The following is a 26,186-nucleotide window of genomic DNA, read 5'->3' as shown; positions in this document are numbered from 1 at the left end:
TAAAATTATCTTTGTCAACACAAAAGTAAAGATTATTACTTATTTTTAGAACAATAAACCTTAAAGCAGATGATGAGAGTCCATAAAAGTCCATAAAAGTCCATAAAAAGGCCAGAAAGGACTACAGGGACAAAATGGAGTCCAGCTACCACAGCTTTGACACCAGGCGACTGTGGAATGGACTGCGCTGCATCACTGACTACAAGAAGGTCAACACAGTCAGTGTTCAGCCCACTGCATCTCTCGCAGACGAGCCATCGCCCTGGCAACACACACCACCCTCACTCACCTGGAGAAAGGGAATACATATGCAAGAATGCTCTTCATCGACTACAGCTCGGCATTTAACACCATCATCCCCTCAAAACTTGCCACGAAGCTCGTCGACCTTGGGCTGGGAACACCGATCTGCAGATGGATTCTAAACTTCCTCACAAACAGGCCCCAAGTGGTGAGAGTTGGTAAGCACACTTCCTCATCGCTCATCCTTAACACAGGTACGCCCCAGGGTTGTGTGCTTAGCCCCTCCTATATTCCCTGTTCACACACGACTGTGTTGCTAAACATGAGTCCAACATCATCATCAAGTTTGCTGATGACACAACCATCATAGGCCTCATCACAGGTAATGATGAGACGGCCTATAGAGAGGAGGTGGTGGCACTGTGCAGTGGTGCCTGGAAAATAACCTGACTCTCAACATCAGCAAAACTAGAGAAATGATAGTGGACTACGGAAACGACCAGTCAGGGAACACCAGCCCATCCACATCAACGGTGTCAAGGTCGAAAGGGTCAGCAGCTTCAAGTTCCTTGGAGTCACCATCACTGAGGACTTCTCCTGGACCCTTCACACAGACACTGCTATCAGGAAAGCTCGCCAGCGGCTTTACTTCCTGAGGAGGCTGAGGAAGTTTGGCATGAACGCCAGCATCATCTCAAATTTCTACAGGTGTGCAATTGAGAGCTTGCTGACGAGCTGCATCACAGTTTGGTACGGAAGCTGCTCTGCCAGCAGCCGTAAATCACTACAGAGGGTGGTGAAGGCAGCAGAGCACATCACTGGCACGAGGCTTCCTGCCATTCAGAACATTTATCACCAGCGATGCCTCCGTAAAGCACACAGCATCATCAAGGACCACAGCCACCCAGCACATCAGCTGTTCTCCTTGTTACCATCTGGCAGACGTTACAGGAGTCTGTCTGCTCGGACTACAAGACTTAAAAACAGTTTTTACCACCAAGCCATACGACACCTCAACCACAACACTTAAACACACACAACACAGGACTCAGAAGCTACCCTGCAGCTTCACAAGTACTCTGATTAATCTGCACTGGTCACTTCACTTTATTGTTATTGTAGTTTATATTTAAAAAGTGCAATACTGTAAATTTCTGCTGCTCATTCCTGTGCAATATCCCATCTGCCCTCCGTCATATTTCTTTTCAAGATTTTCTTATTTAATCACTAGTGTACATATATTTATATTTATAGATACATATATATTTAGTCATCTTTTCTCTTTACCATGTCTCTCTAATATTTTGCTCTTTACTATTTTTCTATTTTTATTTTATTTTATTATATTTTATTATATTTTTTCCTACTGTATCATGCTGCTGAGAGACCGCTGCTCGTCAAACACATTTCATTGCGATGTTGACCCTGTGCTAACTTGCATATGACAAATAAAACTGAAACTGAACTGAGAAGACACTGCAGAAGTTTTTGCAATAGTTTTTCTTACCTTTATCACCTTTTTGGTTTCTGAGGAAAAGAAAATGATAATCAATCATTCTTACTAAAATTGAGAAGTACTTGCAGCCTGACTAACCAACTAGAATATGTGAAGCAAGTTTACTTTGTTTTGGTCGAAATTCTATAAATGTATGAAATCCTACATGCTTTTTTATTAATACAAAGAACATCCAGAAGGAATAAATGAGCACACAATTCATAAAAATACCTTTCCATGTTTCTTCTTCATTCAAAACGATCCAACATGAAAAAGAAAGGAAAAAAAATCAGTATCACACAGAAGTAAAGAATAGGATAGAATAGAATAATCCTTTAATTGTCCCACAAGGGGAAATTTGGTTGTATCAGCAGCAAAAACACACATATACAAACAGAGCAGGACACAGAACAGAAGCACAATTTTTACATATTTACATCATGGACAATAGTTACCAGAGCAGAGTACAGTACAGTTGTTTAAATTAGCGTACACATAGTGTGCAAACAGAGCAGGATACTGAAAGATGTTTAAATAGTTCAGAATATTTAGAATAATTAGAAAAGTGCAGATTGTTTATTGTACCTGTGCATTAAAAAAGTAGACATGTAACTTTCAATAAGTTAGTGTATATATAAGCTGAGAAAAGTAATGTGCAAGTTATAACAGTAGAAGTTGTTACAGCGCCCATTTAACCTCTTCAGCCCCAAGGGGGTTTCTGAGCTTCCTGCTCGAAAATGCAATGCCTAAATTAAATTCCCAGTAAACACCAGTATGTGGGCCCCACATGGGCTATGGGGGTTCCAAGTGGGGATGGGCTTACAATGGGCATCCAATCTGGGACCCACCTAGGTTAGCCAGACATATGTTTCTTGCTCCATGGGAGATAACTGTTTCAATGTAGGGGGGAAAATTCTTATTGTGGCAAACATTTTACAGGATTGCCAAGTTGTCAAAGCACTGTGTCAGGTCTTTGAAAACTGTAATGCCTTTTTCAGCTATCCATTGGACTCAACATGCCTTGGAATTTACTTTGTTTCAAATCTGTCTAAACAAATACATCTTCTATTACTTGATGAATTAAAACAGAAAATTGTGCTTTTGCCACTGAAGTCTGGATATGTGGCATTGCCACTGCTGTACTAGTTGGCTTCTTTTTGCTTTCTCCCCAGCATGCTACCATTTGCAGTTGTTGATTTTCTGGATGGTGGAGGTGTATCCATAATTCCTTGCAAGTGGTTTACAGGACCAGCGGAAGATTCTTGTTTCTGGCCACCAGGGAGAGTCAATATCAATAAGGCTGTAAAGGATGGAGTTACTCCAGATGCAAACTGGTCACAGTACAGAGTTCGCATCTTGGGGAAAGCTGGTAAGAAGCATTTTTGTTTATTGCTACCAAATATTCTGTCATTAAAGACAGAACAAAAGATTTCCCTGTAAGTATGAAATAGAGCTGGGTCTCATCACTGATTCACTGAGGTCGGAGAGTGATGAAACCTATCAAGAGCCTCTAGAATCATATTTCCACATTATTTCGTATATACATCTACTTAAATCAAATTCAAGTCAAATGGTTAAAAATGGTTAAAAAAAGAGCTACAAAATTCACCACATTGGGAAGGGTGAAGACAACTGGGTTGCCCGGCCCTGGCCACGAGGTGTCCCTTATGTATTTTTCAGGGAGTTGGCAACCCTATCTGTGACTAAACGGGCTAGCATTAGCGTTAGCATCTGTGCACCGCGCAGCCAGGCTCGGTCATCGTTTCTGCACACATCAGCTCCGTCTGACTCACCTGTCTAAGTCGCGCGACAAGAGCACTCTTCACACCAAAGGTGTCCAAATTTCTTCGCTTGAGCTCCGATTTAAGATCAACAACTCTTAATTCCGATATCTTCTTGCACTCGGTTGAAACGGCACTCGACGCCATTTTACCTCAAGATTACGGAATGGTTGCGCGCGCAGACACGTTCCCCCTGCGTCTTCTTCGTTGGTTTTCAGTAGTTATTGATTAAATGCTTCGCCGTCATCTATTGTTAAGGCGAATACTTCTTATTTTGGATGCTCCCTTTATGAATAGCCACAGCGGATCATCCCTTTCACCCTATCACTAACATTCTCTTCTGTCACATCCATGAACCTCCCTCTGTGGTCTTTCTCCTTTCCGGCTCCTTATTCAGCATCCTTTGTCATATATACACACACACATATATACATATACAGTTAAGCCCATAATTATTCATACCCCTGCCGAATTTTGACTTAAAGTTACTTTTGTTCAACAAGCAAGTTCTTTTTTGAGCAGAAATGACACAGGTGTCTCCCCAAAGATAATAAGATGATGTACAAGAGGCATCATTGTGGAAAAAAATATTTCTCAGGTTTTATTTATATTTTAGCAAAAAGTATCATGTCCAGAATTATTCATACCCTTCTCAATAATCAATAGAAAAAAGCCTTTATTGGCTATTACAGCAATCAAACGCTTCCTATAATTGCAGACCAGCTTTTGCATGTCTCCACAGGCATTTTGCCCATTCATCTTTAGCAATGAGCTCCAAATCTTTCAGGTTGGAGGGTCTTCTTGCCATCACCCTGATCTTTAGCTCCTCCACAGATTCTCAATTGGATTCAAGTCAGGACTCTGGCTAGGCCACTGCAAAACGTTAATGTTGTTGTCTGCTAACCATTTCTTCACCACGTTTGCTGTATGTTTTGGGTCATTGTCGTGCTAAAATGTCCACTGGTTCCCAAGGCCAAGTTTTTCTGCAGACTGCCTGATGTTGTTGTTGAGAATCTTCATGTATTGCTCTTTTCATGGTGCTGTTTACTGTGATTAGGTTCCATGGTCCATTGGCTAAAAACACCCCAAAGCATTAGGTTCCCACCACCATGTTTGACAGTGGGGATGGTGTTCTGTGGGTTGAAGGCTTCTCCATTTTATGCCAAATGAAGGCAAAATCATTGTGACCAAATAATTCAATTTTTGTTTCATCTGACCATAACACTGAAGACCAGAAACCTTCTTCTTTGTCCAGATGAGCATTTGCAAAGGCCAAATGAGCTTTTGCATGCCTTAGAAGTGCCTGGAGAAGTGGCGTTTTCCTTGGTCTGCATCCGTGGAACCCAACAGTGTCCGTTGGACTGTCTGCCTTGAGACATTGCCACCAGCAGAGCCCAGATTCACCAGAATGGCCTTGGTGGTGATCCTTGGATTCTTTTTCACCTCTCTCACTATCCTCCTGGCCAGCACAGGTGTCACTTTTGGCTTCCGACAACGTCCTCTGAGATTTTCCACAGTGCGGAACATCTTGTATTTTTAATAATACTTTGCACTGTAGCCACTGGAACTTGAAAACATTTGGATATGGCCTTGTAGCCCATTCCTCACTTGTGAGCAGCCACAATGCACAGCTGCAGGTCCTCACTGAGTTCCTTTGTCTTAGCCATGAATGTCCACAGACCACCTGCAGAGAGCTGCTGTTTTTCACCTGTTGAGTTGATCAAAACAGCTATTTCCAATTAATCAGGGTAATTAGGATGCTTTAGAACAGCTTTGACTATTTGAAATGGATGGAACTTTGGATTTTCCCAGAGACTGTGACAGTTTGTGAAGGGTATGAATAATTCTGGACATGATACTTTTTGCTCAAATGTAAATAAAAGCTGAGAAATATTTTTTCCACAATGATGCGTCTTGTACATCATCTTATTATCTTTTGTGAGACGCCTGTGTCATTTCCAGTTAAAAAATAACTTGCTAGTTGAATAAAAGTAACTTTAAGTCAAAATTTGCCAGGGGTATGAATAATTATGGGCTTAACTGTATATATATATACACACACACACACACACACACACACACACACACACATATATATATATATATATATAGAGAGAGAGAGAGAGAGAGAGAGAGATTAGAAATATATATGTATACACACACACACACACACACACACATATATTTCTAATCTTAACCATTCTGGTCACTTGTAGTGAAAATCTTAATATCTTAATTTTTTTTTTGTCAACGCTGCTGGCTCCAAACCATACATCATATTGGGTCTCAGTTCCATGTCGTAAATATTCCCTTTATTTCCTTCTGCTCTCCTTCTGTCACAAATCACCCCTGACAGTATTTTCCACATGCTCCACCCTGCCTTCACATAGATGTGTATTTGTTTCATCACTTTGACAAGTAGGAGGTTATAAAACCTTTCCATAACAAGTGACACAGTTTTTACTTGAAGGGTGTACATATACTGCCACAAAGTAATTACTAAGTAAGACAGCTCCTTGTAGTGTTCCTCAGCTGAAGATGAAACAGTATTCCACCAATTTACAAAACCTTTGACTGCCCTGTGGAAAAATTACTTACAGTATATTTTTATGTTACATTACATTATTAAAAGCAGCCCTCTTTAAACAGGAACAACCCTGGTTTCTTTCTAGCGCTGTGTGAGCTTACAGAGAGTGACCACTCTCCTGAGCCTTGTATGGCCTTAGCTCTGAGTAGTAATAGCTAAATGATTTTCTCTACAAATACAATTTTAACTATTAGAAAAAAATTATTAATAACAGCCCAATCACTGAGAGGACCAACTTTAATAAGTGCTATTTATTCAGATTGCTTCTCTCTTTTTTGAGATCTCTGAACTAATTACTTCTCATGCTTAAAATAATGCCACCATCTCACTCTGAACCTGTCACATCGGTCCCTTTGAGTTTTAAACAGCTGTGCTCTTTTTCCTCTGCAGCATGTTGTGGGATATTTTTGTGTGAGATAAGCTCAACATCTAGATCACAAAAAAGAGGGCTGTTAACATTAGCACAGATTAATCCATCATCACGATTAACGCGATTAAAATTTGTAACGCAATTAACCCATCTGGAGCACAAAGTGACTCAGAATCCCTGAAATGTCTCTGTCAACACATTTCGGGCAGTTTGTCCAAAGTTTGTCCAATCTGCGTTCTGGATAAATGCGTAAAATTTTACTCGCACTAATCGTGATGATGCATTAACGTGTTAACGTTCTGCTGTTTTCCTGTCTTCCTCCTCCACTTCATAACCACCCACTGCACCCACTTCTAACTCATCAGCTTACACTAATTTCATTATTCAGCACATTCAACACTTCAATAACATCAACTTTATTTTCTTCTTCCTATACTCGGTCCCAAGGGAAAGTCTTTTGTCATACACATGCTCAATGCAGCAATAGAGACAGAGGAATAAGATATATATTATATACAATAGGAATAGTGCATACAGTAATATGCAGTAGGATAGTACAAAATATAATATCAAATAACCCCAACGAAGTAACAATGTAACTATATCCTGAAAAATAAAATAACTTAACTATCAGTGCAGGTGACTCTAAAAAGTGACATAGTATTATGCAACTAAATAAAAGAGAGTAGCAGCATATGATGAGGAGATGAAACAAACATTCAATAAAATACTGTTGGGTGATATTGCACGGTCTAAATGGGAACAGAATAACGTTGGTAGTAATCCTCAGGAAAATCCCCTACAGAGCGAGGAAGAGTTGTACAGTCTTATTGCCACTGGCATGAAGGATTTCCTGTGGCGGTCAGTTCTGCATTTCGGGCGATTAGTCTTTTGCTGCGTGTGCTCGATGGTCCATCACGGAGGCATGCATGGGATGGCAGAGGTTGTCCATAACACAAAGAAGCTTCTTTAGCATTCTCCTCTCGGACACCTCCAGGTTCTCCAGTCTGACACCCAGGATAGAACCAGCCTTTTAGATCAGCTTGTTCAGCCTGTTGGCATCAGCTGTCTTCACCCCACTGCCCCAGCACACAGCTGCAAAGAACGCTTTCTACCACAGCGTGATAGAACATGGTCAGCATTTTCCTACCAACATTGAAGAACCTGAGCCACCTCATTAGGAAAAGCCAACTCTGCCCTTTTTTGAAGACAGCAGTTGTCGTGGTCCTGAGTCTGTGGACCCAGTGGTGGACTTTTAGGTTTTGATTATTATCTTATGTTTTAGGTTCATTCTTGTTGGGAATTTCTTGTTCTCAGGTTTTGTTTCTGTTTTGTATTTCAAGCTCCTTTTGTTCTGTGTCCCTGTGCCTGCCCTGGTCCCACGTCTTTATGTTCCCTCCCTGTCGCCATGTCTTGTGTTAAGTTCATGTCTGTGCAAACCTGTTGTATTTCCTGTTTTATTCTTAAGGTCTCCGTCTCATGTGAGTGTTCTCAGCTTTACGTCTGTGTCTCGTCGGCCCTGACTTCTCCCTCCTGTCTCCCAACCCATGATTACTCCTGTGTGTGTATTTAAGCCCTGTGTGTTCTCCTGCCTGTTGCTGATTTGTCTGTGATGTCTTCCCAGAGTCTCCGCTGTGGTCCTACCTGTGTTCCTTTGCATGTCACTCTGTGAGTTTTGGTTTTAATTTCATGTATTTAGGTTTTCCCAGTTTAGTTATTTCTTAGTTCCTGTCCTCACCATCTCCACCTTGAATAAAGCTCCACATCAGCCCCTCTGATGGTGACAGGGTAGGAGGAGAAGCATGCTTCCTGAAGTCCATGATCAGTTCCTTTGTCTTTGTGATGTTAAGCTCTAGATGGTTTAACTCACACCACTCAACAAAGCTGTCCACCACACTCCTGCACTCCTCCTGTCCATCCCTGATACAGCCCACAATGGCAGAGTCATCAGAGAATTTCTGCAGATGACATCACTGAGACTTGTACCTGAAGTCAGATGTGTAGAGGGTGAAGAGGAAGGGTAATAGGACAGTCACCTGCGGCGCCCCTGTTATCCGGCGGCAGCTCTTCAGCCGAACATGCTGTGGTCGACTTGTTAAATAGTCAGTGATCCAAGCAACCAGTGGGGCATCCACCTGCATTTTCCTGCTCAGCATAGAGAGAGTACCTGTAGTCTGACTCTCCACGTCTAAATGGGACTTGAATAGGTTACATTGTGCAACACCAAATAAAATGCTTGCAATGCTTTAGTGAGTGTTTTTCATGGTTGGAGGCGAAATGGGGTTTGTGACGATATTTGAGCGTTTAATGCTATAAACACACAGACTTCCCTCCCTCTGGCATATGGATGGCTCCCAGGGACGCTTTGCATGTAAATATTCATAGTGTGATGGGATGGGCGATTAATTATTAAGTAAAGCATAGAACTGTAGTAATTGAATTTTTTTTTTTATTTTCTGCACCTGAGGATGAAAATTGAAGAAAGGCTGTTGAGAAATAGAGAGCAATAATTATCAAGCAGAACATTCTATTGGTTCAACTACACTCACCATGCATGAGGACCCCTTATTTTGATGGCGATCTTTGAGGGAGACAAGAGCACAAATACAGTTTGTTAGCAAGACAATTAAGCAAAACCTTTGGTAGTCAAATAAGCCTTTGATCAACACCTGCAGAGAGTAAGGCAAGTTCAAATAACTTTAATTGTATTTATACTGCGCCAAATCACAACAACAGTTGCCTCAAGGTGCTTTAAACTGTAAGTTAAAGACTACAATAATACAGAGAAAACGGAAAACGCCTCAACAATTAGATGACCCCCTCTGACGAGCAAGCGCTTTCACAACTTGACAAATCTTGTTAAATCTGTTCTACCAAATCTTGAGGAGTCTTCTTGAATTGATAATCACTAAGCTAAGACACAGCTAAGAAAACTGGCATATATATAGCAGTGGTGGACAAGTAGAGGAAGAAGTGACAGATATAGCTACAGTGGCTTGCAAAAGTATTCGCCCCTTGAACTTTTCCACATTTTGTCACATTACAGCCACAAACATGAATCAATTTTATTGGAATTCCACGTGAAAGAGCAATACAAAGTGGTGTACACGTGAGAAGTGGAACAAAAATCATACATGATTCCAAACATTTTTTACAAATAAATAAAGTGGGGTGTGCGTAATTATTCAGCCCCCTTTGGTCTGAGTGCAGTCAGTTGCCCATAGAAATTGCCTGATGAGTGCTAATGACTAAATAGAGTGCACCTGTGTGTAATCTAATGTCAGTACAAATACAGCTGCTCTGTGACGGCCTCAGAGGCTGTCTAAGAGAATATTGGGAGCAACAACACCATGAAGTCCAAAGAACACACCAGACAGGTCAGGGATAAAGTTATTGAGAAATTTAAAGCAGGCTTAGGCTACAAAAGATTTCCCAAGCCTTGAACATCCCATGGAGCACTGTTCAAGCCATCATTCAGAAATGGAAGGAGTATGGCACAACTGTAAACCTACCAAGACAAGGCCGTCCCACCTAAACTCACAGGCCGAACAAGGAGAGCGCTGATCAGAAATGCAGCCAAGAGGCCCATGGTGACTCTGGACAAGCTGCAAAGATCTACAGCTAAGGTGGGGAATCTGTCCACACTGCACATCACTCTGAACACACCATCCCCACTGTCAAATATGGTGGTGGCAGCATCATGCTCTGGGGTGCTTCTCTTCAGCAGGGACAGGGAAGCTGGTCAGAGTTGATGGGAAGATAGATGGAGCCAAATACAGGGCAATCTTGGAAGAAAACCTCTTGGGGTCTGCAAAAGACTTGAGACTGGGGGCGGACGTTCACCTTCCAGCAGGACAACGACCCTGAACATAAAGCCAGGGCAACAATGGAATGGTTTAAAACAAAACATGTCCATGTGTTAGAATGGCCCAGTCAAAGTCCAGATCTAAATCCAATCGAGAATCTGTGGCAACATCTGAAAACTGCTGTTCACAAACGCTGTCCATCTAATCTGACTCAGCTGGAGCTGTTTTGCAAAGAAGAATGGGCAAGGATTTCAGTCTCTAGATGTGCAAAGCTTGTAGAGACATACCTTAAAAGACTGTCAGCTGTAATTGCAGCAAAAGGTAGTTCTACAAAGTATTGACTCAGGGGCTGAATAATTACGCACACCCACTTTATTTATTTGTAAAAATGTTTGGAATCATGTATGATTTTCGTTCCACTTCTCAAGTCTACACCACTTTGTATTGGTCTTTCACGTGGAATTCCAATAAAATTGATTCATGTTTGTGGCTTTAATGTGACAAAATGTGGAAAAGTTCAAGGGGCGAATACTTTTGCAAGCCACTGTATACCAAGTGATCGCAACATCACTCGAGAAGCTCAAGAAGGGTGAGGATTCAAGATTCTTAATCTTGAATCTTAAAAAGAATACTTAAGTAGTCAGGAGCTTCGTGAAGTTGGCTCACTAGTTTCCACCTAAACATGATATACCACGGTCTGACTGAGAGATTTCTGAAAAAAATTAAAACGTATGGCTCTACTTATCACTTCCAACATAAATGAAGACAGAAAACTGCATCAAAACAGCAATGCAATGCAAAATACCATTATGCTGAAAATCTGGGTGCTACTACTGCATAGGTACTTACACTGTGGGGGTCTGTGGGGGTCTCCACGTTGGTCTCTAAACAAACAAACAAAACAGCAGATTATATATATGTATGTATATATATATATATATATATGTATATATATAATTGAAAAAAAAACCCTGGAGAAATACTTACAGGTACCCGGCCATTTGCGAGCTCCTCCTGAAAAAAACACATTAAAAAAAACCCACATAAGTACTTCCAACAAACATTGCTGCCCAGGACAATGAAACTGATGGTGTAATAACTTCTTTTCTCATCCCACACATACCCGGACGTAGGTCACAGCCTCCCGCCGGTCCGCTTCGCCAGGCGGGCTGTAACCTCAGAACCGGAGGTACCTTTGGTGTCTGCAGACATGAGAAAAAACAGTGAGCAAACATGTAACTATCACATCAATGTGAATCTGATGGGTGTGATTTTTCCAGACTGACGGAACTGCAAACAGAATGTTACAGAACTGTTATACAGCATGAGGGTAATCAATTCAAATTACTGTCCTTTATTTGGCATAATTACTGTCTAACTGACAGAAGTTACAGGAAGTACTGCAAGTTAAATTAAGCTGACAAAAACCTTTTAGTGCTGAATAGATACAAGCTCCACATTCAAGAACAATCTGAGCACACTGTCATTAGTTATCATCAGTGGGTAACTCTAGTTATGTATGAAATAGAGCTGGTTCTCATCACTGATTCACTGAGGTCGGAGAGTGATGAAACCTATCAAGAGCCTCTAGAATCATATTTCCACATTATTTCCAGCGTGAGTCTCAAACAGAAGTTGTAGTCCTTTTAATTTTTGATCGTCTGCATTTAACTTACTTGATTGGAGTCTCCAAGCGAAAGAGCCGGGGAGGAGCTCGCCTTTTTTCTGAAATGAAAATTCACATGAGAGCTTATCTAAAGTTTAAATCTTTATATTGGTGTTGTGGTTTATTATTGACTTTTTATTCTTAGTGTGGTGTCGCGGAAATGAGATAACCGGGGACGGTTACTAAAGTAGTGACAACGCCACCTGGGGGAGGGCGCTACAACCCCAGGAAAGATTTCTCTAGCCAATGAGAAGATTGTATTGGCTACCAAAGCCCACAGACTCGTTATTTAAAGGCAGAGGTGAGACAAAGGGAGTTTATAATGCAAAGTTTATTAAGAGAAACTACTAAAACATAACTAAAAGATTAAAAAGGAACCTAGGGTAGCAGGGGTAAGAGAGTAAAATAAATTAAAACCCTTTATTACCAAACGATAATTAAAACAACATACTCCCTGCCACAATGCTACCCTAAAACAAGCACAATATATTAAAAAGAAGCAACTAAACAAAATGGTGGAGACCGGCCACTTGAGGAGGCAACCTACAGGAGGAGTGCCCAAGGGTGCCACCAATTACTCACCCGTGTGATTTCACAGCAAACCTCACTCACACTAAACTCTAAATGGTGCCATCTGCCTATGCCCGGTGTGTACACTCGCATGCATCGGGAGGATTCCACCTCACGTGCCTAGCCTCTAAACAAGCGGCCACACCTCCACTAAAGCAATAAAGGAAAGGATAAAACATTAAACAATCAATAAAAGATCTACATAAAACCACATCCCAAATCACTATACTTTATAAAAGTAGTGCATAACAAACAAAACGGCATCTGACAAGACAGCAGCAGTATAATATACACCTGCAACAAAAGAGGAAAACAGTAGTCAAAAGTCCACCCTACTATGCCACAGTATAATAAACAAAAGTCGCACTTACCACTCTCTAAGGGCAACTGAGTAGCTTTCCTAAGAGATATGTGGAGCTCAACTGCCTAGTGCTGCAGCCACCTTAGATTGCCAAGACTGCCAAATGCCTTCTCCCAGTAGTGAAGCGCAGCTGTTTCTTATAGCCAGGTAATTGTCGGCTGAAAGGTGTGGATGTCAGTGGTGCGTTTAGGGACATCATGTAACATCCCAACCCAAAATCTACTTCACTACAATCTACCCCGAGATTTGAATCGTCGTCCCGACGATTGACACTCACTGCCAAGGTCTAAACAGGGTAACTGTAGTAGGCACAGGTGCCTGTGAGTTCACGGCCTCTATTGCTCTACTTCCTGCTGCCTGGGGCAAATGGTGCGGATTTGGGTGCATCCCAGCATTACCACGATTAGTCCTGCGTAAAGGGGCTATATCGTTATGAACACCAGCCATAACTGGCAGCTGGTCAGGGCAGGCCGACCTCGCGGAGGACGTTGAGGGTTCTAGCTCATCTGACCTACGAGGGCTAGGAGTCTCTGGTCTTTGTTGGCAACTGCTTGGGGCTGGAATAGGTTCAGAGACCAATAAAACCACTCGCCACCGTGCATCGGTTCTTCTACAGGGCAGTAGTATACATGGACCCATTTTGGTGAGGGGCCTTTAGCACTTTATACGCCAATGAACTCATAGCACCCTTACTTTTATCACAACCTCCGAGTCCAACTTTCTTCAGATAGACCAACTGACCTTCTCGCAGGGGAGCATCCTTAGCTTGCTGGTCGTGGCGCTTCTTCGCCAATCAGCTACAGGGATTTGCTTCGGTTGGGTTGGTGCATCTTGAGCCGACTGGCATCGCTCACACTCCTGGCACCACCGTTGGGCGTCTCTATACATCCCTACCCAGTAGCACCATTGAGAAACCACATCTACCGTGCTCGAACACCCTGATGACCATGCTCCTGGCACACATGTTGCAAAACTTGACCCTGAAGGGACTTTGGCAGCAATACCTGCAGTGTCTCTCCTCTCCTTGGATGACAGACCTTCCGATATAACACCCCATTCCGCCCCACTAGCCTACTCCATTGCCTGACCAACCCGAGGGCCAGCCTTGAAGTGCGACCACGCTCCTTAGCGTCAGGGCCCCGCCTCCGCCTCCAAAAGGGCAGAAACTCCCGGATCACGGGGTCAGTCTCCTGCAACATACTGAAGGTCAGACAATGCGTGCCAGAGAGGGGTGAAGTGATGGTTTTGACAGCGGGGTTACTGGTTTCCTACCAGTTACTGGTTTCCCACCAGTAACCTGCGGCAACGGGTCAGATAATACAAACTCTGAGCCTAGGATGCCCCCACCTGAATCTCGGCTCAATGGTTCAGGGGTGGAAGTTTTCCTGCATGGAAGAACAAACGACATTACTCAAACTGGCTTGCGTTGCTGTACCAGCTGACTGCACAGGCATGACTGTGGGCTCACCAGGGCACTCCTGGCAAAATGCCCAACCTTCTGGCACCGTCTGCAAATGACAGCCTTATTACGTGAGGCAGGATATGGTGTGGAAGCACTATTCAAAGCAGCAAGACTCTTTGCGAGCTGATTCAACTGCTCTTGCTGACTTTTAAGAATCTCTTTTAACTCCCGTATTTCAGAGGCATAGGGTGCAATACCTGCCGGACTACCTCTAAAGGGACCTCCTGGACAGTGTGTTGGAAGCCTAGCGCCGGGGGAACCGAGTAACTTCTATCCCTCCGCCCCTGGCATACCTCCACGCTCCCATAATATAGCCTCATGACGAACATCCATCAAGGTGGCAGTAGGGTGGCTGCGGACATACTGTTTTAATTCTCTCACGTAAGAAACAATCAAGCACATTTTCAACAAATTGGTCTCTAAGCAACACATCTTTGTTCAGCAGAACATGAGGGGACTGTTTCGCAACTCTGTCCATGAGGCACATAAGAGCATGCGAAAACTCTTGCAATGTTTCTCCCTCCTGCTGTCGTCTTGAAAAGAACTCTTCCTGCAGAGAAACATATGACTTAGTACAGCCATACAGTTCCTGTAAAATAGTCAAAATCTTTTCGGGATCGTCTTTCTCCTCTGGAAGCCGATATTTAATCTCTTCTCTGGGCTCGCCTTCTAGATGATCATAGATGAAAAGGGCTTGGTCGGCTGGTGAAAGATGTCGCACCCTCAAACAGGCCTGCACCTCTTCCACCCATTCGGCAATACCTATACCAGTCTTACCGTTGAACCATGGGCACTTCCTCTCCCGAGGAATATAAATCAGTCTCTCAGTCGCGGGGAGCTGAAACAGCAGAATGCCCATTGGTGGATGAACCTGTAGCAGCAGCACTGGTGCCAGGTTGCTCGATCCTCGCTCTTGCTGCATCCGCCGATTTTCTGCTTGCAGCTGAGCTACCAAGTCTCGTAACTGTGTGAGCTCTTCCTCCATAATAAACCAGAGTATTTAAATATCACTTTATAAAAACCAGAAGTCCGTCCCGGCGCTGCCACTGCTGCTGTCTTGCCGCTGCACTACAATAACCAAACAGATTTAACCCCAAAAAACAAAACAACATGCAACAGATCTCTGCCTGAAAATATCCTGTCGACAACGCCAGATTGTGGTGTCGCGAAATGAGATAACCGGGGCGGTTACTAAAGTAGTGACAACGCCACCTGGGGAGGCGCTACTACAACCCCAGGAAAGATTTCTCTAGCCAATGAGAAGATTGTATTGGCTACCAAAGCCCACAGACTCGTTATTTAAAGGCAGAGGTGAGACAAAGGGAGTTTATAATGCAAAGTTTATTAAGAGAAACTACTAAAACATAACTAAAAGATTAAAAGGAACCTAGGGTAGCAGGGGTAAGAGAGTAAAATAAATTAAAACCCTTTATTACCAAACGATAATTAAAACAACATACTCCCTGCCACAATGCTACCCTAAAACAAGCACAATATATTAAAAAGAAGCAACTAAACAAAATGGTGGAGACCGGCCACTTGAGGAGGCAACCTACAGGGAGGAGTGCCCAAGGGTGCCACCAATTACTCACCCGTGTGATTTCACAGCAAACCTCACTCACACTAAACTCTAAATGGTGCCATCTGCCTATGCCCGGTGTGTACACTCGCATGCATCGGGAGGATTCCACCTCACGTGCCTAGCCTCTAAACAAGCGGCCACACCTCCACTAAAAGCAATAAAGGAAAGGATAAAACATTAAACAATCAATAAAAGATCTACATAAAACCACATCCCAAATCACTATACTTTATAAAAGTAGTGCATAACAAACAAAACGGCATCTGACAAGACAGCAGCAGTATAATATACACCTGCAACAAAAGAGGAAAACAGTAGTCAAAAGTCCACCCTACTATGCCACAGTATAATAAACAAAAGTCGCACTTACCACTCTCTAAGGGCAACTGAGTAGCTTTCCCTAAGAGATATGTGGAGCTCAACTGCCTAGTGCTGCAGCCACCTTAGATTGCCAAGACTGCCAAATGCCTTCTCCCAGTAGTGAAGCGCAGCTGTTTCTTATAGCCAGGTAATTGTCGGCTGAAAGGTGTGGATGTCAGTGGTGCGTTTAGGGACATCATGTAACATCCCAACCCAAAATCTACTTCACTACATTAGCAACTTTGAAGAGAGTAGCAAAGTCTGTGTTAATACATGTTTTATTCCTGCATTGGAAATGGAAATTTTATATCAAGAAATCTAACACTTTGAAAAAATGTTTTCATACAACATGGACTGACAACTCAGGTGTAAATTATTATTCAAAGCTGCATGTTTCATGGCTAAAGGCCCAGAAACATGCAGCTCATTTCTGAGCCTTTGACCAAAGAGCAAAAAAGGTTTTTTTTTAAAATGCGAGTTCAGTTATAGTAAAGCTTAAAAAAATCTTCATTTGACTAATTTTACACAGTAAAATTATCTTTGTCAACACAAAAGTAAAGATTATTACTTATTTTTAGAACAATAAACCTTAAAGCAGATGATGAGAGTCCATAAAAGTCCATAAAAGTCCATAAAAAGGCCAGAAAGGACTACAGGGACAAAATGGAGTCCAGCTACCACAGCTTTGACACCAGGCGACTGTGGAATGGACTGCGCTGCATCACTGACTACAAGAAGGTCAACACAGTCAGTGTTCAGCCCACTGCATCTCTCGCAGAGACGAGCTTAACAACTTCTATGCTCGTTTTGATGCAGACAACAGAGAGCAGATCCTCTACCCTCAGGAGGACAGTGAGGCTGCAACTTTAACTCTGAAAACAGAAGCTGTGAGATGGACCTTTAAAAAGGTCAATCCTCACAAAGCCCTAGGACCGGACGGCATCCCAGGCCGGCTACTCAGAGTGTGTGCAGACGAGCTGGCAGAGGTGTTCACCAACATCTTCAACCTCTCCCTGAGGCAGTCAGTGGTCCCCACGTCCCTCAAAGCATCCACCATCATTCCCATTCCCAAAAAATCAGTGGTCTCCTGTCTGAATGACTACCGTCCTGTTGCACTGACATCCGTCATCATGAAGTGCCTGGAGCGGCTGGTCAAAGGTCACATCTGCTCCTCCCTCCCTGACACACTGGACCCTCTTCAGTTTGCCTATCGGACAAACAGAGCCACAGAGGATGCCATCGCCCTGGCAACACACACCACCCTCACTCACCTGGAGAAAGGGAATACATATGCAAGAATGCTCTTCATCGACTACAGCTCGGCATTTAACACCATCATCCCTCAAAACTTGCCACATGAAGCTCGTCGACCTTGGGCTGGGAACACCGATCTGCAGATGGATTCTAAACTTCCTCACAAACAGGCCCCAAGTGGTGAGAGTTGGTAAGCACACTTCCTCATCGCTCATCCTTAACACAGGTACGCCCCAGGGTTGTGTGCTTAGCCCCCTCCTATATTCCCTGTTCACACACGACTGTGTTGCTAAACATGAGTCCAACATCATCATCAAGTTTGCTGATGACACAACCATCATAGGCCTCATCACAGGTAATGATGAGACGGCCTATAGAGAGGAGGTGATGGCACTGTACGAGTGGTGCCTGGAAAATAACCTGACTCTCAACATCAGCAAAACTAGAGAAATGATAGTGGACTACCGGAAACGACCAGTCAGGGAACACCAGCCCATCCACATCAACGGTGTCAAGGTCGAAAGGGTCAGCAGCTTCAAGTTCCTTGGAGTCAACATCACTGAGGACTTCTCCTGGACCCTTCACACAGACACTGCTATCAGGAAAGCTCGCCAGCGGCTTTACTTCCTGAGGAGGCTGAGGAAGTTTGGCATGAACGCCAGCATCATCTCAAATTTCTACAGGTGTGCAATTGAGAGCTTGCTGACGAGCTGCATCACAGTTTGGTACGGAAGCTGCTCTGCCAGCAGCCGTAAATCACTACAGAGGGTGGTGAAGGCAGCAGAGCACATCACTGGCACGAGGCTTCCTGCCATTCAGAACATTTATCACCAGCGATGCCTCCGTAAAGCACACAGCATCATCAAGGACCACAGCCACCCAGCACATCAGCTGTTCTCCTTGTTACCATCTGGCAGACGTTACAGGAGTCTGTCTGCTCGGACTACAAGACTTAAAAACAGTTTTACCACCAAGCCATACGACACCTCAACCACAACACTTAAACACACACAACACAGGACTCAGAAGCTACCCTGCAGCTTCACAAGTACTCTGATTAATCTGCACTGGTCACTTCACTTTATTGTTATTGTAGTTTATATTTAAAAAGTGCAATACTGTAAATTTCTGCTGCTCATTCCTGTGCAATATCCCATCTGCCCTCCCGTCATATTTCTTTTCAAGATTTTCTTATTTAATCACTAGTGTACATATATTTATATTTATAGATACATATATATTTAGTCATCTTTTCTCTTTTACCATGTCTCTCTAATATTTTGCTCTTTACTATTTTTCTATTTTTATTTTATTTTATTATATTTTATTATATTTTTTTCCTACTGTATCATGCTGCTGAGAGACCGCTGCTCGTCAAACACATTTCATTGCGATGTTGACCCTGTGCTAACTTGCATATGACAAATAAAACTGAAACTGAACTGAGAAGACACTGCAGAAGTTTTTTGCAATAGTTTTTCTTACCTTTATCACCTTTTTGGTTTCTGAGGGAAAAGAAAATGATAATCAATCATTCTTACTAAAATTGAGAAGTACTTGCAGCCTGACTAACCAACTAGAATATGTGAAGCAAGTTTACTTTGTTTTGGTCGAAATTCTATAAATGTATGAAATCCTACATGCTTTTTTATTAATACAAAGAACATCCAGAAGGAATAAATGAGCACACAATTCATAAAAATACCTTTCCATGTTTCTTCTTCATTCAAAACGATCCAACATGAAAAAGAAAGGAAAAAAAATCAGTATCACACAGAAGTAAAGAATAGGATAGAATAGAATAGAATAATCCTTTAATTGTCCCACAAGGGGAAATTTGGTTGTATCAGCAGCAAAAACACACATATACAAACAGAGCAGGACACAGAACAGAAGCACAATTTTTACATATTTACATCATGGACAATAGTTACCAGAGCAGAGTACAGTACAGTTGTTTAAATTAGCGTACACATAGTGTGCAAACAGAGCAGGATACTGAAAGATGTTTAAATAGTTCAGAATATTTAGAATAATTAGAAAAGTGCAGATTGTTTATTGTACCTGTGCATTAAAAAAGTAGACATGTAACTTTCAATAAGTTAGTGTATATATAAGCTGAGAAAAGTAATGTGCAAGTTACAACAGTAGAAGTTGTTACAGCGCCCATTTAAACGTCTCTGCACGGCCCTGGTCTAATACAATGTAACGTTACCGCTTAAAATTGTATCGCCCCGTCAAAATTAAATACAATTTAATATTTTGTTAACTATAAGTCTAGGTCCACATAGGATGGCGTCTGGGTCCGGACTCGGACCCCGGTCCACCTGTTAGTGACCCCTGGCCTACCGGGTCCTCAGGGGGATGCGGCCCAACGGCTAAAATTATGTGGCAAACGGGCAATTTTGCCCGTTAGGATTCAGATTGCAGCACTAGCTCTAGCAAATTAAAGGTTATTCTTTTTCCCCCTCTTTTTTTGAACTCCGTTAACTTTAAAAGCGCTGGGCATATGAATTTAAATGTCAAACACGCATTTTAACATAAAAAAACAAAACAGTGCAGGGCTGAGTAGGTTTTTTTTTGCTCACCTCACCCCCGAGAGATCGTGGAATGGCCGTTGAACACTTTGAAATTCCATCACGCACGTGCAGGGGGGGGCTTGAGCATAGCTGGACTGGCCATCGGGCTGATGGATTTTTTTTGTTTGTTTGTTTTTTTAAGAAATCTTTTAAAGGTGAATCACCTTATGTGTGATAATGGAAAGTCAGTAAAGTAAAATAAGACAAGAGTAATTATAATAACACAAAGACCATTTAGTGATCTAATAAAAATATGCTTTGAAACAATACGGATTACTCATGCATTATTAATATTTAGGGTATGTTGCCTAAAAGAAGAAGGGGAATTATAATAATAGATCCAGCTGCTGCTGGGCTAAAGGATGATATATTTTACATTTATTCACAGCACCAAGTGATCAACAAAATAAATAGTATTGTTAGATTCAGAATAGAATATGCTGTTATTATGTCATAATTTATTTACCTGTCAATTTTGCACAGGTTGAACGTTACCACACCAATTTACAGACGTTCACACCTCCACTCCCCCTAGCAACAACAGATTGTCTGTTTGTGTCCTAGGTAACAGGTCTGGAGGTGGGCACTACCTATGTGTTCAGAGTGCGTGCAGTCAGTGCTGCAGGAGTGGTTATGGCCTCAATGGCCTCTGACCCTGTGACTGCCAAGGCCGTGGCAGGTAACATTTAACAGCAGACAGAAACTGAATACCTTCCTAAAATGTAGGGTGTTAAAATTCATAAATATGTGTCTCCAAGTTTCTCTTTATATCTTTGTAAAGCATACAAAGTGCTATGGTTTTGCTTTGAGTGAGTGTTGCACTATTGTTGACAGTGGTGAAGGCAAGAGTTTAAGAGCGAGTGGACACGTGCTATCAATCCATCAAATATCAAAGATCACATTAATAGCAGTCTAGGCTTTCTGGGCATTAACTGGAGACAAAAATGGCTAGTCTAAAAACTATGTTTGTCTGTGTATTGAAGGTTCCCAGGAGGTGTCCTGTGTGGTGGATGAGAAGTCAGGTGACATTGTTCTGTCATTCGAGTCCTGCCAGATAAACGAAGGCTCCAAGTTCATCTGGAAGAAAGATTATAAAGAAATCACAGATTTCTCTAAAGGGGTAGTGATTAAATCTGAGGGCACCCAGTAAGACCACAGTCACACACACACACACACACACACACACACACACACACATATATGACATGCATATGACATCAAACAGTTGCATTCAATTTCAGCTTGAACAATCTCTCTGACTGTGTGTGTCTGTGTTTCTCTTCCGCCCTCCACTGCAGCTCTAAGCTGATCTTCAAGAACCCAGATAAGGAAGACTTTGGGACGTATTCTGTTTCTGTCACAAACACAGAGGGAGTGTCATCCAGCTACACAATCTCTAATGAAGGTAGGTTCTATTCATTGCTATGTAAGGATGGCTCTGATGCTTAGGCACCCAGTCAACTGTCATGCAAAATTTGAAAATCTGTAAGAGAATCTGCAACTTAGACTTAATGAAATCTCTCATGTTTATGTTTATTTGTATTCTATACTCATGGCTCATTTGCCCTTGTTGACATATGGTAATTTGCGATGTTGCCATTATTATCTTAATCATCTCATCGCATTAGTTTGCATTCCATATCCGTTTCCTACCTCTGTTAAACTATTGCATGCAAATACCACTCATGCCTTGATCGTGAAAATTTGAACAGCTGTAGAGCAACACCCTAATAACTACATCAAAAGCGCAGACTTGAGCCAAAATCAAAAGAAAATTGTATCGGAGAACTATTTGCAAATGCAAATATTGAAAAATGTTCTGTATGCTTTTCAAGGTTCCTTTGTTTTGCTTTCTTAATTGTCTTCAGGGGTTCCTTGTTCCAAACCTGTTTCCCATTTCCTGCTTAGTCCAAGTGTGTCAGTTTGTATTAATAGTCTGTGGTCCTGCCCTCTTCTTGTGTTCTCCCTGCCTTTCAAGATATTTAGTTGCCTTTCATCATGGATATTTATTTCGCTTAGCTTCTAAAATCGAGGATTTTGTATTTTAGACCCAATGCCTGAAATACATGTAGTTTTATGTTATTCCTTCTGGTTTGTGAGCCCTGTATTATTTTCCTCCTCTCACAATATTGATAGTTTGGCTGGCAGTAATAGGTATGTATGTTTTAAAGGATAGGGAAACAAAGCTTACAAACTGTAGCTTGTTTCTGAAAGATAATAATAGTTAACTTTCAGGAACAGTTTAGCTTTTGCAGGACATTTGTTGTTTGAACAGTTTCTTACTGATGTTATTCACATTGTAATTTCAGTGTCTATGAGATTTCTCACTGAAATGATATTTACTATTAAAGTGTTTTGAATGGAATAATTTCTGAATCTTGTTTACTAGTGCACGTTCAATTTAAACTAACTATTAAAACAATATTTTATTACAATGAGGAAAGTGATAGCATTGTCATCTGGAGCAGCATGTTGGTGCAGTTCGTGGATATCCTATATCGAGATATCAAACTGCATCAGAAATGATCATATTATCAGTTTTTAAAAATATTTATCCAACTCTTTTCTCTCTATTTTAATCAGTCTGCTAAATAAAAATAAGAAAACACCCATTCTGTCGCTGTTATATACTATTTTCTTTGTTAACATTAGGGTGAAAAGGCAGTAAACAGCCAAGCTGCTGTCTCACTGTGAACTTTGTGTACCTGCTAAGTAGGCTGTGTTTGATGGGTGAGGTGCTATGGCACAGGCACCATGAAATAACTACTGAAATAGTGAAACAATTTAATAGGTATGGTTTTTTTGTTTTTGTTTTTTTAAAATTGACTAAATAATATTCTACTATTAACTGTAAATGATGAAACTAACTATAAAGAATACATTAGTTAATGAGACCTTTCATTCATTATTTAAATATTTAATTATTTATGCATATTGACCCTCTACATTAAATATATTCATGTTTTCATCTGTAAATTCCACGAGCTAAAAACCTTTAGTTAAAAAGTTCTTTTTAACTAAAGAACTTTATTATTTTTATTAATGTTACGGGCATCAGAGACTGTAAATGTGAAAAGGCCAAAGTGTTCTCTACTGTTGAGGCTTTTGAATTTTGATTGTCTTCATTTTCTTCAGAGGTCAGCAGCGGATAGTGAGGACAGCAGAGAGGATCATTGGAGGCCCTCTCCGCCCATCTCCCAACTCTCACGACAAACACATCATCCGACGTGTGAAGGACACTTTCCACCCCTCACATGCACTCTGGATGGCGATTGATGGGGAACAGAGACTCTTCCATGAACGGAAACAACACGAACAGTGAGTACAGAAGGCCTTAGAGAGCGGCTATGTGCCCGTGCGTTAAAGCAGGTACGTGAGTGCGCAAGCTGTGCGTGTAGACACAAGCTGCCTGGTTTCTCCGCCAGTGTTTTTGTTTTGTTATTAATCTTTTTGATTTATTTAAGGAGGGTTAAGTCGGTTTTCTCCACCGAAGGAGGTTTAAAGAGGTTTCTCCACCGAATAGAAGGAGGGTAAGGACGGTTTCTCCACCGAAAGGAGGATAGAGCTCTATAAAGATAAAAAAAAAAAAAAAAAAAAAGGTTCTCCACAGTTAAGGGCGTTGAGTGTATGGTTTCTCCACCAATGGTAAGGAGGAAAGAGCTCGCCGCAGTAAGGGGGATTATGGGCCTAAAAAGAGTGTGAATGAGCGTATATGTGTGTGAGTGCCACTAAGTGAACGCAGCAGCACAGAAGGAAACCTAAGCGGTGTTAATGGAATTCTGTGACCTGTTGTGTACACGTAGCCTGGGTTTTGGTGTAAGTCGCGTTGCCTGCTGCAAACATAAAAGAAGTCTGCCTTGAAAGAGGATGAAATCCACTGCAAAGTTTTTATTGGGCAGCACGTGTTGTGTGGATCGTTGAAGAATGAAGTGAAATTGTGCTCTAAGCAGAAGTGAGTGTGAGTGTGTCTGACGTCACGGTGTGTGTGTGAAAAGGTGTCCAGCTGGGGCAGACGTGATTCTGTAGGTCACCTGCCCAGCGGACAAAGAAATAACATAGTTGTGTGGATGAATGATAACACAAAGAGTGTTTGGTGTTTCTCAGCCTGAAACAGCTGTAATGCTATTTTCTGTTTTGGAGAAAAGGACAGTTAAAAAATAAAAAAGAGAGAGAGAGAGAGAGAGAGAGAGAGATGTGTTTTGTTTTAAGCAGTGATGAGATTAATGAAAATGTGATGAGAGGAACACAAAAACATACAGAAAATGCATCAACCATACTAACCCTACATGCACATACACAATAAATGATACTCATGAAGACCAGACAGCATCTTAAGCATGAGATTCTGTTTGTCATCTTGTCCAAGTCACTAGTAAGATGAAAGTGATACATAGACTAGTGGACTGAATATTATAGGAGGACAGATGACCGCATCATAGGGAGAAAACAGAATGCTGATGAGGGGTTTTAAATGAGTGAGCTGATTGTGAGTTTCTGGTGTGTGAAGAAGTTTTACCATGGCACACGTTTGGTTACATGAGAAGGAACTTATTATGTGATGAGACAACAGGGTTATGCTGTATGTTGTCTGTGGCTGATTGGATGAATGTTTGAAATTGATCTAGCTGTTGATTTGTCTTTTGTTACTAAGTTGAGCCTGCCAAATGGGTTGTTATGATTTATCCCCCTGGCATGAAGAACACGTGTCATGATTTAAACAAGGCCTTTCTTTCCTTTTTCCTTTCTTTTCTTTCTTTTCTTTTTATTTTGTTACTTTCATGGTGCACTGAAAGTTTCGTTTGATGATCTCTGTTTGAGCACATATGCACGATTAGAACAGAAATGCTATACGACTCGTCGTCAAGAAAACTGTTGTAAAAGTGAGTTTCTCCAAAAATTTAAATAGGCTTAGGAGAAAGCCACTTATTTGGGACAATCAGAAAACAAGTCCCTGCCAAAAAGGATTCAGAGAGGTAATCCGATTTAAAGTTTTTCTTTTTCCTTTTGAAATGACGTCATTTTGCTGTGGGTGGAAACGGAATTCGACGATAGTTTCCACTATCAGCAAAGAAAGAAAGAATGAAAGAATGAGTGGAAAAACTGACTGACAAAAGCTGACAAGATTGACTGACTTAACACCATTGTGTGAAGTTAACCCCCACCTGACAAAGGTGTGGACGCATCTCTGTGTGTGTCTTCTGTTGCAGGAACAGAAGGAGACCACAAGAGGAAACTTGGGTCACATGACTATGTGAACTCTGCAAATTTAACCTTTTTTAGTTTAAAAATTTCTGTGTCTGTGAATTTACCATGGGTGTGTTATTAACTGCTTTGTGTTGCTCACAGAGATGACTGTGAGAAAGAGTGTATACAAATGCGCAGCGCTGACATTTAAATTTCTTTTTACAGCAGATGGTTAATCATGTCATTCGATCATGTGATTTGTAGTAGGACACATCTTAAAGATGTTTTTCTATCACAGGATTACTGAGATTTTGTGTGAAGAAAACTGGTTACAGGCTGTGTGTTGGTGATTAAATTACACTGTGTTATGGAGAAAATGTTGGAAATTACAGGGAAGAAGTGAATACAGTGTGACACTGTTTGAAACCAGTGTTACTTCTTTTTTACAGCATCTCTGGAATCTGGGTGGCCGACGCCTGACCACCAGGATGAACCGTGTGTTTGGCTAATGTTTGTTTTTCTTTAAGAGTGCTTGTAAAAGATTCAGCACAGACAGACAAGTGACAATTGAACAAATGTGCAGTGGTTACAGAATAGTTGAATATGGGGCTCATTAGCTAGCCACTATTAAGCTCACAGTGATAAAAATGAGTGGAGTGACATTGCTTAAGGGAAGTCACCGATTAAATTGTGGAATAAATTGGGATGATTCATGATTTGGGACAAATTATGGCAATAATAGTGATTTAATGATTGGAGAAAACCTGCACATGATATTTGTCTTTTATGCTGAATACTTTATTACTCTTATGATCTATAGTTGGTTGCAAATGTATAGTTGTTTTAACTTAAAGACTTTATCTTCCAGGATACAGGCTCCAGGTGG

General features: G+C 41.6%; 1 protein-coding gene and 1 long non-coding RNA gene across 4 annotated transcripts; one reads left to right on the top strand and one right to left on the bottom strand.

Moving 5' to 3' along the window:
- Window positions 1-2,019: 2,019 nt before the first annotated feature.
- LOC116328419 (myomesin-2-like) lies at window positions 2,020-23,374 on the top strand. Of its 2 annotated transcripts, XM_039608658.1 has the most exons (5): window positions 2,020-3,107; window positions 20,681-20,795; window positions 21,100-21,262; window positions 21,415-21,521; window positions 23,252-23,374. In XM_039608658.1, exons 1-5 carry the CDS (start codon window positions 3,048-3,050, stop codon window positions 23,266-23,268), a joined length of 462 nt encoding a protein of 153 aa, XP_039464592.1. In that variant the 5' UTR covers window positions 2,020-3,047; the 3' UTR covers window positions 23,269-23,374. The 2 variants fall into 2 exon arrangements, with proteins under 2 accessions (XP_039464592.1, XP_039464591.1); XM_039608657.1 differs by lacking the exon at window positions 20,681-20,795.
- On the bottom strand, window positions 8,539-11,451 carry LOC120438305. Of its 2 annotated transcripts, XR_005611791.1 has the most exons (5): window positions 11,406-11,451; window positions 11,270-11,296; window positions 11,132-11,166; window positions 9,026-9,057; window positions 8,539-8,938 (listed from the first exon to the last, which is right to left on the bottom strand). It is a non-coding gene; the product is annotated as an uncharacterized LOC120438305 (long non-coding RNA). The 2 variants fall into 2 exon arrangements; XR_005611790.1 differs by having other exon boundaries at window positions 8,539-9,057.
- Window positions 23,375-26,186: the final 2,812 nt, after the last annotated feature.

The sequence above is a fragment of the Oreochromis aureus genome, linkage group 1 (assembly GCF_013358895.1).
Source record: "Oreochromis aureus strain Israel breed Guangdong linkage group 1, ZZ_aureus, whole genome shotgun sequence".
Taxonomy (NCBI): Eukaryota; Metazoa; Chordata; class Actinopteri; order Cichliformes; family Cichlidae; genus Oreochromis; species Oreochromis aureus.
Note: the sequence above shows the minus strand (reverse complement) of the source record. Positions and strands in the feature narration are given on the sequence as shown.